The 11968-nt window shown below is 36.2% G+C and overlaps 1 protein-coding gene across 1 annotated transcript; it reads left to right on the top strand.

Annotated features, from left to right (window-relative positions):
• Positions 1-1385: 1385 nt before the first annotated feature.
• Positions 1386-7866, top strand: fgb (fibrinogen beta chain; the record flags this gene model as incomplete). The annotated part of the gene is made up of 12 exons (XM_080892561.1): positions 1386-1535; positions 3230-3348; positions 3607-3709; positions 4657-4725; positions 4940-5054; positions 5414-5520; positions 5682-5796; positions 5922-6041; positions 6131-6253; positions 6358-6452; positions 6795-6985; positions 7327-7866. The coding sequence occupies 12 exons, from the start codon at positions 1386-1388 to the stop codon at positions 7556-7558; spliced, it is 1539 nt and encodes a 512-aa protein (XP_080748687.1). The 3' UTR covers positions 7559-7866.
• Between the last annotated feature and the right edge of the window lie 4102 nt (positions 7867-11968).

Here is an 11968-nt window from a genome sequence, read left to right on the forward strand (position 1 = left end):
ATTCTTCTAATAATCTATTTTTGTATAATCAAGCATGTTTCAATTACTCTAAGTATAAAAAACACAATAAAAACAAAGCAACACAAATGAATTGTATTTATTGTCACACAATAGAAATTTGGTCCAACTAAACCTAATGTCTTTGAAAACCTACATTTTAGGGACATACATTGATCAGAAAATCTGCACTCTGAGGACACTATTTGATTGACATTCCTACATCATACATACACTGATTACACCTATATTGTGTCAGAAAAAATCTTTTCATACAGTGATATGTTACCATATTTGTTTATTTGGTTAAGACACAAACCATTCAGTTAACACACTAACATCATGGAGATATCTATTAATTCCCAAGCCTACTGTGTGGGGATGCTGATCAGTCTCACCCAGCAGCTACTATAAAACCACCTGTTTACAATAATAATAACTTTAAAATAACTTAGATTTCTATAGCACCTTTCAAGAAACCCAAGGATTCTTTGCACAAGAGTATCTAGTAGTTAAAAAGGCTCGAGGTTAAGTTTTGTTTTGATGAAGAGGTGAGTTTTGAGAAGTTTCTTGAACGACTCCAGTGAGTCTTCCAAGAAAGGTATTGTGACTCTTATATGGGAGAGTTGCAGTGGGTGGGGGCTGCCACACTTTAGTACAAAGTAACTACTACTAAAAATTAGGTTAAAGAACAAAGGTTTTTAATACATTATACTTTGTCCAGCAGCACACATTTGTGCACGCATGACTCTGTGTTGATTTTAGTGATTTCATAACATTGTACAATGTACCCTTTTGGATTTAAACAAATATCAGTTGTTTCAACATCCTAACCTCCAATCAATGCATGACTCACTGCAGGTTCTTCGGGAAAACCGTAAAACTGTTCTCACTGTACATTTTCTGCATTTTCCTAATGAAAACAACAAAAGTAAACAGGAATCAAGGAGCGCTGGAGACAGTTCCCAACACTAAACACTCTTCACACTTCAAAGAATACGTTATATAATTTCTCCTCTTTAATATTATGTTTTTGATATTAAAGGACAGTTAAGGCCACTACGTTTCTAACCAATCTGCCACTCCTGAAACTAAGAATTTCAAATGTTATTTTAAAGCAATGATGCTTTTGCTGCTATCATAACATTGTTCTGAAAAAGTTTCACTAGATAGAAACAGCTTTTTAAAAACACAAGTTACCACATTTTGTGGCATTCTGCCTTTCGGCCCCTTTGCCCTTTTGTTCATTGACATTCCCCAGACTTACCTAGTGTGGCAGTGACTAAGATTGGGTAAACTGTCCCAACAGTTACGGAACAGATCAATACAAGTGGGGGAGGACGCCTACGCATGTGCAGAGATGGAGGATAAATATGTGGTAAAATCAAATGTCTGGGAGAGAAAAGGCAGTTTGGACAGTGTGTGACAAGACTAACTTCATAAAGTACACCATGAAGATACTGCTGTTGGTTTATCTGTGTGTGTATGTCGCCTGGGCACAGGACCTTGAGTTTGATAACGAAGAGGATGATGACTTGGTGAGTATGTGTCTAAAGCGGAAACGTTTTTATATCACACATTTTTTTGATTAATTCCTTTGATGAAAGGACATAGTCAATAAAATATATTAAACTTACTTTCATGGTGTATCAGTTAGTTTTTAAAAGAGTGTACACTGTGTAAAGAACTATGTTTAAAATTTCAGCTGTGTTATTATCAAAATATCTACCTGTCTATCTGTTATGTTATTTTATGAAATACATTTCTTCACAGATTGGGTCTATTTTTACTGAGAAATGCTAGACTTGAAAAAAAATGCATTGCTTGTTTTGTTTTATTTTTATTCATGTATCTATTTTGATTGGGTTTATCTTTTATTTGATTTGCACATATGAGAACTTCTCAATTCTAATTCTCAATGGACAAATGGTGCTAAAACATAGATTACACATAATTTAAAAAAAATAAGATCTACGTTAGGAGCTAAATTTGTTTGGGAGAAATTGAAACATGTTTTTGAAATAATTTCAAGTTTTACTTTTTAAATACAGTTCTTACCAAATTTGTCTGACCACCACCGAATGTTTTGAGGTTTTATGCCAGTTCTGCCCTAAATTAAGAGTAGTAGTACTGGTAATTACCAGAATCAGAATTTTTATGTTTATCGTATGATTAATCCACCAGTATGCGTAAAATCTCTAATCAAAATTGTGTTGTTAATGCTAAGATATATATTTTTGGAAAACAATATTGTCGATAGTAATATTGACATCCATGAGTTTTCCAATTTACTGTTTTAGAAAACAAAATATAAGGCACACTGTTATTTTATGATCAAGGTGACAAGTTACATTTATATACTTACAATACTGAAAAGAGAGCACTCTATATGCCATAAAAAGAATGGCATAAACAAGTTTTTGATGTATTTATAAAATATTTTGGTCAGAGGGCCCGGTGGCGCCAGTGTCCAGCAGCCTCGCCTCTCTCAGTGCGCCCCAGGGCGACTGTAGCTACACTGTAGCTTGCCATCACCAGTGTGTGAATGTAGTAAAGCGTTATAAAAATACAGACCATTTATTTGTGCTTCCTCATTTTTGTGACGTGGTCTAATAAATGTAGCATTTTTTTTAACATGATTTAATTAGCACGGTGGCACGGTGGTTAGCACTGTTGCCGCACAGCAAGAAGGTCCTGAGTTCAATTCCTCCATCAGGCCTGGGTCTTTCTGTGTGGAGTTTGTATGTTCTCCCCGTGTTTGCGTGGGTTCCCTCCGGGTACTCCGGCTTCCTCCCACCGTCCAAAGACATGCAGCTTGTGGGGATAGGTTAATTGATTAATCTAAATTGTCACTAGGTGTGAATGTGAGTGTGAATGGTTGTCTGTCCCTATGTGTTAGCCCTGCGACAGACTGGCGACCTGTCCAGGGTGTACCCCGCCTTTCGCCCTATGACAGCTGGGATAGGCTCCAGCGCCCCCCACGACCCTGAAAAGGATAAGCGGAAGCGAATGGATGGATGGTTTAATTAACCCAGATCTGTAACAATTTGAAATAAATAATCATATATGTTTATGGAATACATTGTTTCTTTAATTTTAATATTTTGGTTGTCCAGCATAGTTTTATAGTATTCTCACTGCCATGATTTAATTTGAAATATGTCTTTAAAACAACATTTATGAAATGAGAGGAAATTTGTTACTCACAGCAGTTTCTTAAAATCTTCCACAGGCAACACCGGAATCAAATGGAACAGCTGTAGATGCTCGTGGTCACCGCCCACTACAAAAAGGCAGGGAGACCTTCACTGGAAATAGATATGCCCCTCCTCCTGTCAGCAGTGGTAGCAGGTAAGGCTTTTTTTTTTTAATAAATGAAATAAAAACAGTGAAAAGAAACAAAATCTAACGCAGCCATCCTTATGATATAGATGAAATGAAATGAAATCTTATAGTATAAAATTGGCAATAAAATTTCGTTAATAATAAAATTTTGTGAAATACAGCAAAGTGTCATGATGTGGTCTGCGGTGCCACTGTAGGGGATACAAATAACAAATAATCGCCGGTATATTTGTGTGTGTTTTTTAAATTATTTTTTTCATTAAGGTATCGTGGGCGCCCCACTCCTGCTCCAGTTGGTGGCCGACAGATGCAGGAGAAAGTTGAGCAGCCCGAGGCAGGAGGATGTACACATGCTTCAGAGGAGATGGTAAAAAAAAAAAAAAAAAAAAAAAAGATAATAGTAACACACATACAATTAAATACAGGCCAGTGGTCTTAGGTGATGTCAGGACCAGAATACTTTCCAAGAGGAAATTATGTGGTCACAGTTGCTCCAGTACAGCAAGAAAAGTTCCTAACTAAACACAATTGATTAACACAATATATTGCGTAGTTACAAAATGTAACAAAATAGGTTTAATGGATACAAATAGCTCTAATATGAATATCCCAGTATATTGCACAACTATATAGACATTAAATCAAATCAAATTCAAATTTTATTTGTCACGTACACAGTCATACACAGTACGATATGTAGTGAAATGCTTGGACAACTGCTCGTGACCTAAAGAAAACAAAAAAGGAAAGGCTATGAATAAGATAGGAAATAAATATGAAAAATTAAAAAGGGTAAAGGGTAAATTAAAAAGGGTAAATAAGGTGCCCTTATTATTTTACTGTCATACTGTACTTTGATATTTTCTCTGTAGAGGATGTGCAGATAGTGAGGATATGCAACTATTTGGTCCAACTAGTTACTACAATGAAAAGTAAAATGAAAAGTAAAAAGTGCAAATTTTAGTGTTCAGTTTATTATGAATGTACAAATAAAATGCAAAGTCTGCCACAATTAGTTGATCAATGTTTGCTTCCATGCAAGCTATGGGATAACCGCAGAAAGAAAGCACCATATGCCTATTTGTGACCAGGTTCACCTAGCTGAAAACAAGCAGTTTCCATCAAAATCAATTGGTCTGTGACTGGGGTGTTCTTGGGAAACCTTTAATTGCTGATGTTAACTGTAGTTTTTTATTGCCTTTAAGTTACATTAATAAGCTACTTTGAAGTCAGAAAATTAGAACAAAGTCAAAGAACATGTATTTTAGTGACACAAGATAAGTTAGCTTAACTTGTTTTGCTTTTGTCCATCAGGGTGTTTTGTGTCCCACTGGCTGCGATCTAAAGACCACGTTGCTGAAGCAAGAGAGAAATGTCAAGAGGGTAAATCAAACTTGTGCAATCATTTAAAGGGCGGTAGTCATCATCTTTGAGATCTTTCCAAGCAAACATTAGCAAAAATGTTTGCTGCTATGATTAGCAGAATAAGGTTTGGTTTGGATATGAGTTTAAACCAACTATGGGAAATCATTACTTTGTGAAAAGACTAAGTTCAACCTCCTGTATTTGTTTTATTTTTTGCAACTGTTTTACACAGAGCATTGACGAACTCAAGCCTCAGGTGAATGATTTGTCCCAGTCCTCCAACACTGTCTTCAACTACGTCAATGGCATTTCCAACTCGCTGAGGGAGAGGCAAAGACTATCCAACGGTGCGAAAGAAATTTGCAATATAACACTGAAAATGTAAAAAAAAAACCAACCCAAAGATTATTTATAACTATGGCCTGATTAAATTTATTTGTACTGACATTACAATATATCAATTATAACTAATTGCCAGTAATTCTGTGAGTGTTACAAGTTAATAAATAAAACAAATACAATGAAATACAGTGAATCACATCTAATTAAATACAAAATTTTTAGAAAGCAAGCAAAAAAAGTTTCTATGGTAACCATTAAACACTGTTGGTTTATAATAGTTGTTTCATTAAAAACGCCTGCCTTAAAATAATATCTGAAAATGTGAAATGCTGAACATGTTTTTTCTGTTTTCTTGTGCTCTTAGACAACAGTAGGGTAGTTAGTCAGTACACCGACCGAGTGGAGGAGCAGCACACCTACATCAAAGAGATAGTGGATACTGTGTTCCCTTCCAATATCAGATTATTGCAGGTAAATACAAAGTGACATAGTAGTATACATATAATAGTATAATTATAATGATACAGTGTGTCTTTCAAGTTTAGGAACCATGTAGAATTTATATGATAGAAAATGAGAACAAAAACAGTACAATCAGCCTTGTTCTAATTTATAACATGTCATGACTCCAGGGGGTCCTGGACAAGATCAAGCTGAAGATACAGAAGCTGGAGAAGGCCATCCAGGCCCAGAGGGATGAGTGCAAGACGCCATGCAAGACTAAATGTCCCATACCAGTAGTTTCTGGTAAGAAATGACAAAAAAAGCTAGAGAGAGGCTACTTGCTGTGAACTCAAACACTTAAGACTATCATGACCTGAATGACTTAGAAGCTCCACAGATGTTAAAGCTTTTTCTTTTGTTTGTTTTAGGTAAAGAGTGTGAGGACATCTTCCGTCGGGGAGGAGTAGATTCCCAGATGTATATGATCCAGCCTGATGCCTTTTACCCTCCATACAAGGTTTTCTGTGATCAGGCCTCCCAGAATGGAGGTGAGACTTTTCTTTGATCATTACTGTGATTTAATGGTTTTCAGTTAAGGTTTGTCTTTTTTACATTTCCTTTTTAAATTTGTTCCCAGGATGGCTTCTTATCCAGAATAGGCTTGATGGCAGTGTTGACTTTGGTCGACGCTGGGACGAATATCGCCGTGGATTTGGAAATATTGCCTTTGATTCTGGCAAGGGTCACTGTGCGACTCCTGGTAAGAGAGTTAAAACACAAGACAAAAATGTACTGTAACCCTTTCTTAATGGTTACACTTATTTCTGGTCAGCTACTGTAATATACCTTCTTACATGCCTACAGGTGAATACTGGCTGGGTAATGACCGTATCAGTCAGCTGACTAAGATGGGCCCAACTGAGGTTCTCATCGAGATGGAGGACTGGACAGGAGCCAAGGTGAGTTTTTAAAGGGATTGGCAGGTCCAAGAAATTATCATAGGACTAGTGAAAAAGTTTAAGCTTGATAATTGTAGACTCCTGTGAATTTTAAATGTAGAAATTTGTTTATTTGATAATAAAGCAAATTGTGTACAGTTTTGAATAGTTGATCTAAAAAAAAGAAGCAATTTCAAAAAAAGTTTTTTTGAATTTAGGAAATTGTAATTTGCATTAATGGTTAGGGTCTAATAGTTAATTATCAGGAAGACATGAATGCAATATTACAGTGTTTTCACCTACTCCTTCTAATGACTATGTCAGTTAGGAATTCAATTAAAACTGGTTTCTGCTTTTAATCAGGTCCATGCCCAGTACAACCAGTTCACTGTCCAATCAGAGACATCCAACTACGTGCTTGCTGTTGGTGGTTATTCTGGTAATGCTGGCAACTGTTTCCTGGAAGGATCTCTTGAGCTCTTTGGTGAAAACCGTACTATGACCATTCACAATGGCATGATGTTCAGTACCTACGACAGAGACAACGACAACTGGTAGGTATCCTAAAAAAAGTAAATAATAAATTATTACTTAAAATATAAATACTAGAATACTAGCTGTAACAGCTAATTATCATGTTACTAAAATGTAAAGAAATCAAGCCCATCTTAGCATTTTGGATGACCCACAAGTTTACTCAGTCTGTTAAATATGTTCAAAAGGATTTTGACTTTGGCTTTAACACCCCTCTATAAACTAAATGTGGCAGTAGTTAATACATCTACCAGCATCTAAATGTAATGTTATGTAATAAATGTAAATGGTAATAACTCAGATTTAGAATTTTTCAGAAATTTCACATTTTAACTTTACTCTTCTTGTCCGTACCAATCAGGACCCCTGGTAATCCCACCAAACAGTGCTCCAAGGAGGATGGAGGTGGCTGGTGGTACAATCGCTGCCACTCAGCCAATCCCAATGGGCGGTACTACATTGGAGGAGCCTACACACGACAGATGGCCAAGCATGGCACAGATGATGGTGTGGTGTGGATGAACTGGAAGGGCAGCTGGTACTCGCTCAAGGCTATTAGCATGAAGATCAGGCCTTACTTTGCCTCCAGATAATCCAAGAGTGTCGATGCACATAACATATAAAAGAAGGTGCCAAACTAAATGGTATATGACATGCAGATTTACAAATAACTAACACTAAGTGTCAACAAACTGTAACGAGAACTAAAAAAACAAGGCTAAAGTAATGCAGGAGCAATGCAAGTATTAAAAATATGTTGGGGATGTCAGATAAACTTGTTACCAACAAAAGTAAGAGAAAAAAACCTAATTAGTTGTGAGTAAATATGCTGCGATCTGTCCTTTTTTGTTATGTGTGACAACTATAAGGATGAGTTGATGCAAACTGTCCTCGACTACTCAATAAACACATTGAGGAACATATTATATTGTTTGTGTTGGTTATTTCACCTAAGAAACAAAAATGTCTTTGCTATTTAAATGTTCTTTTGCTTAAACACTATGAGCACTTCTGTGACATAAATAAGACAAATCTGGTACCACTGGAATCACCTGTTCATTTTTGCTGCATACCAAGAAAACTATTAAAGGATTTATGTGACAATGAATTAAATGTAAAAACATTGATTATTTAATTTTTTGCAAGTTTTGGAGTTTAAAGTTTTGATTATAATTGACAGGGATGATATCCAGTCATCCAGTAAACTCAAGTAAACATAAATATAAAACAAAATTGGTTATCAGAAACTATTTAATAAAACAGAATAAGGATACAATGGATAGCAACTTGTAACCATTCAGACAGCATTTTCACTTACACAAATAAAATTTAGTAAGTTGCATAAAGCAATGACTGCACAGCGAGGGTAAAGTAATAGTTTTATTGCCTAATCATGGAGTTTGTGAGGTAAATAACAGATGACCAAACAGGAGTGCATTGTCTGGATAATGAATGGAGGTAACAGGAGAATTTCTCAGGTGCATTGATAAGGCACAGAATTAGTAATACTGTCTACTCCCATCATCCTTTGAAAAAAGCACAGTCCACCTCTTCAATGTAATAACACAAGCTAGCTTTTGCTTGTGGGGTCTATTCTCTTGCCTGACAAAGCAGATGCTGTAAGGCAGTTCCACTGCCAAAAGTGGGAGTGTACTGTGGGTGTGTTTAGGGAGATGTCACAGTAACATCCACTAATACCTTGACTCAAAGTTTCCCAGCAGAACACAGACTGCATCATTAACGTTAGTAGTTTAACTATATTTAAATTCACCAAAAGGCTTTTTCCCCCCATTGTTTTTAATCAAAAATGCCCCTGGATTGAACTGTAAAACAGCATGTCATAAATCAGAGTTATTCTTCATGTTATCTCATCTATTCAAATGACATACCACCGAAAAATATGGAAAAGACTAGCCCACAAACTACTCACATTGCTGATCCAAATATAAACTGAAACGATAGCTAAACTTTGCAGATGAAACAAAATAATGGTTATTTAAGTAACAAGATTACAATGTGCTTCCTTGTTTTCTGTCAGCCCCATATTTAATTAAACCTTTCTACATGATTGTGATCATTTACATCCTCTAACTCCTCCAGTGGCTCCTCCAAAATGATCTGATTCTGTTCAATGTCCTCAAATTGGGTCAGTAGTTCTTTCTGGACTGTCGGGATCGTCTTGTATCCTTCAGCTGGTTCTGGGACTATGTCTATAGGCTGGAGCTTAATATGTGGGATGCCTGCAGGAGGTAAAGGTGCTTTGGCTCTTCTGTTTAGAGTCTTGTCCATGTCTTCCATGTGAGTTCGAAGGATGTGATAGTCGGGATGATCAATTTCAAATGGCAGCACAGACTGGCAAGACCCACGACAGGCTCGTAGCTTCATGTCAATGTCCACCTGGCAACAAAAACAAGTTGAATAAGCAGTTATTCAAGCAACAAACACCATAAAGAACAAAAAACAAAGTAAGAAAAAGTATTACAAAAAATATAAATGTATCAGGTTGAACATAACTTGTCTGAAATGTGTTTCTTTGCAATAGAGGACAATAACGCCATTTATGAAATGGCATTCCATAAATACTAACTACACTGAGTTGTTTAACGTGTCAAATATAAAATAAAATGTTTTAGGGCATTAATTTAAAACATTGCAGCAATCAGTGTCAGAAGAATAAGGTAATCAACAAGTCTTAAATGTAAATACAGTCAAACAATTGCACAATCGACCAATCAATAGTATTTGTTTATGTCTTACCTCTGTTCGATATAGCTCCTCTGTCTGTTTCTGCAGTTTGCTAATCAGTTTTTTTTATCTGTTGGGACAGACTGCTTGATCGTTTCTGTAGCGTTGTGAAATTTCTGCCCAATTCTTCTGCTTGTTCCACGAATTTCAGCTTAAACACTAGAGATGAAATTCTGCATTAGTAACTCAGCATTACTTTAGTAAGTATTTACGAATTATTTTATCCACAACCACAAATCCAAACATCCCCAAAGAGTCTTAACTGTATCTGTTGATGATGACTCGCCGGTTAAAGTTGTATATGTGAGTCATTGTAGTCATGGACTTCTCTGTTGCATCTTCATACATCTCTGCTGTTTTACACACCTCCCGCAGTTTTCTTTCCACTTTGTTTTCCATCTGTGAGATCAAACCTTGGAGTCTGCAGCCAGACGGGCATTTAGAAAACTTTGGAGAAGGACAAGAGAACAGGTCAGGTTGGCAGTGCATCATAGTAACAGGTCATTCTGAGTTATCATGCATCATAACAACAAAAAAACCCCATCTTATTTACACTTTGCGTTTTAGATTTTTCAGAGTAATGCTAGTAAAGTGGTAGCACGGTGCTGGGTTGAAATAATTCAAATAATTAGACAACTGCTAATTAAGCCATGTTGTAGGACTGTCCTTCATAACAATCAATTGTTATCAGTGGTGCCAGAGTATTCATGAATTATACTGATAACACTTAGTTCACGAGTAACTATTTATTTTAAGACAGATTACAAAGAAAAAATTGAAACGTTAAAGAAATCTTTCCAAATTCTTTACCAACTTTGAAATTTAGTCTACATCTTGCCAGCTGTTGGATGTGTGTCAGTGCATGGGTTACAGATAAAATAAACTGGAATTGATTGAAACAATTACATTATTGACATTTTTCTCAAATTAACTGGCTTAATGGTTAATGTGGTTATGTCCTTTTTTGGGAAGAAGAGGGGGTGTTTTGTTTTTATTCTAGGATGTGTAACTGTAATGATAACCCCACTGATCTCAAACAGGGAAGGATATCAGAACAGATGTAGTTACTGCTTAAACAGCTTAAACCTTTTGACTGATGTATTTTAGATTGCGATCCCTGACAAATAAAAGCAAGATAAAAAGTACTTTAGGTGTGCTAGTTTAAGTTTTCAAGCAATTGTGTAATAATACGTAAGTCGACTGAAAATGTTTAAATTCTACCAGTTATCAAGAGCAAATCCTGGATTCAATTCAAAGTTTTTGTAGATGTCATCTGTGCGCTTTGCACTTCAGCTAAAGGTGGCTGCTTGTGTAAGGTGATTTTCTGCCTATTGGTTTATGAGACTGAGCAAGTCAATAAATGCTGGTTTGCTGGTTTTCTAACATAGTGACCTCTTTCAGTATGGCTGGTCACCTTTGGCTAAAGCTGACGTGTGGTGGTCAAGAGTACTGGACACCAAAACCCAAGTGCCCTCTTCCTCTCAAAGAGAGCACTTAAGTTGGTTTCCCTCATGTTTTCTGTGAATTTCTTTTAATTTAAGCTCAAGAAACTCAAATTATTTTCACATCCTGATATTACAATGGTTTAAACTAGCAAATGATTTTCTTTATAGTACTCATCAATAGAGTTGTATTTATGTGCTTGGATGCTTCTTACCCAGTCATCATCTAAACACAGCGGGGTCTCTAGTTTTGCTTCACATTGCTGCTTCCTGTACATCTGGGTTGCACTGGGGGACGGTCGGCCATCTTCATTCTGCTGTTTGAACCTGATACACACTGCAGAGAGGGAAAAAAAAGTCCACCTTCAACTGTGCTCTAATTCAAATAGGACAGTACAAACGAAATGTGATTTGCGTGCACTGTCTTGTGTTTATTTTGTGTCACTGATGGAACTTGTGGACTGTACAAAGATCAGTAACTTCGGGGTTGTTATTTAACATTTCCACATGAAAAACAAGCACAAAATCAATAATAGTTATGAAACTGTGAGGTGAAAATGGGCTCTATGGATAAAAAGCATAAAAGATAACTTTCCAATGTCCTTATCACCAGGCCAGAGATAAAAACAATGACCATAAAAACTTATTACATAAAAAACACAAGGATGTTACAGTTAAAATGTAATCTTTATGTAGATCCTGTTGTTATGTTGCATACTAATCTGCGCTAGACCACATTGGTGCTTTTATTTTTAATGCCCTCTATGGGTTATATACAGTATCACAGGTATTGCTAGTCACAGTTGGTATTTAAAT

This window comes from Rhamphochromis sp. 'chilingali' (genome assembly GCF_963969265.1).
Source record: "Rhamphochromis sp. 'chilingali' genome assembly, chromosome: 1".
Lineage (NCBI taxonomy): Eukaryota > Metazoa > Chordata > Actinopteri > Cichliformes > Cichlidae > Rhamphochromis > Rhamphochromis sp. 'chilingali'.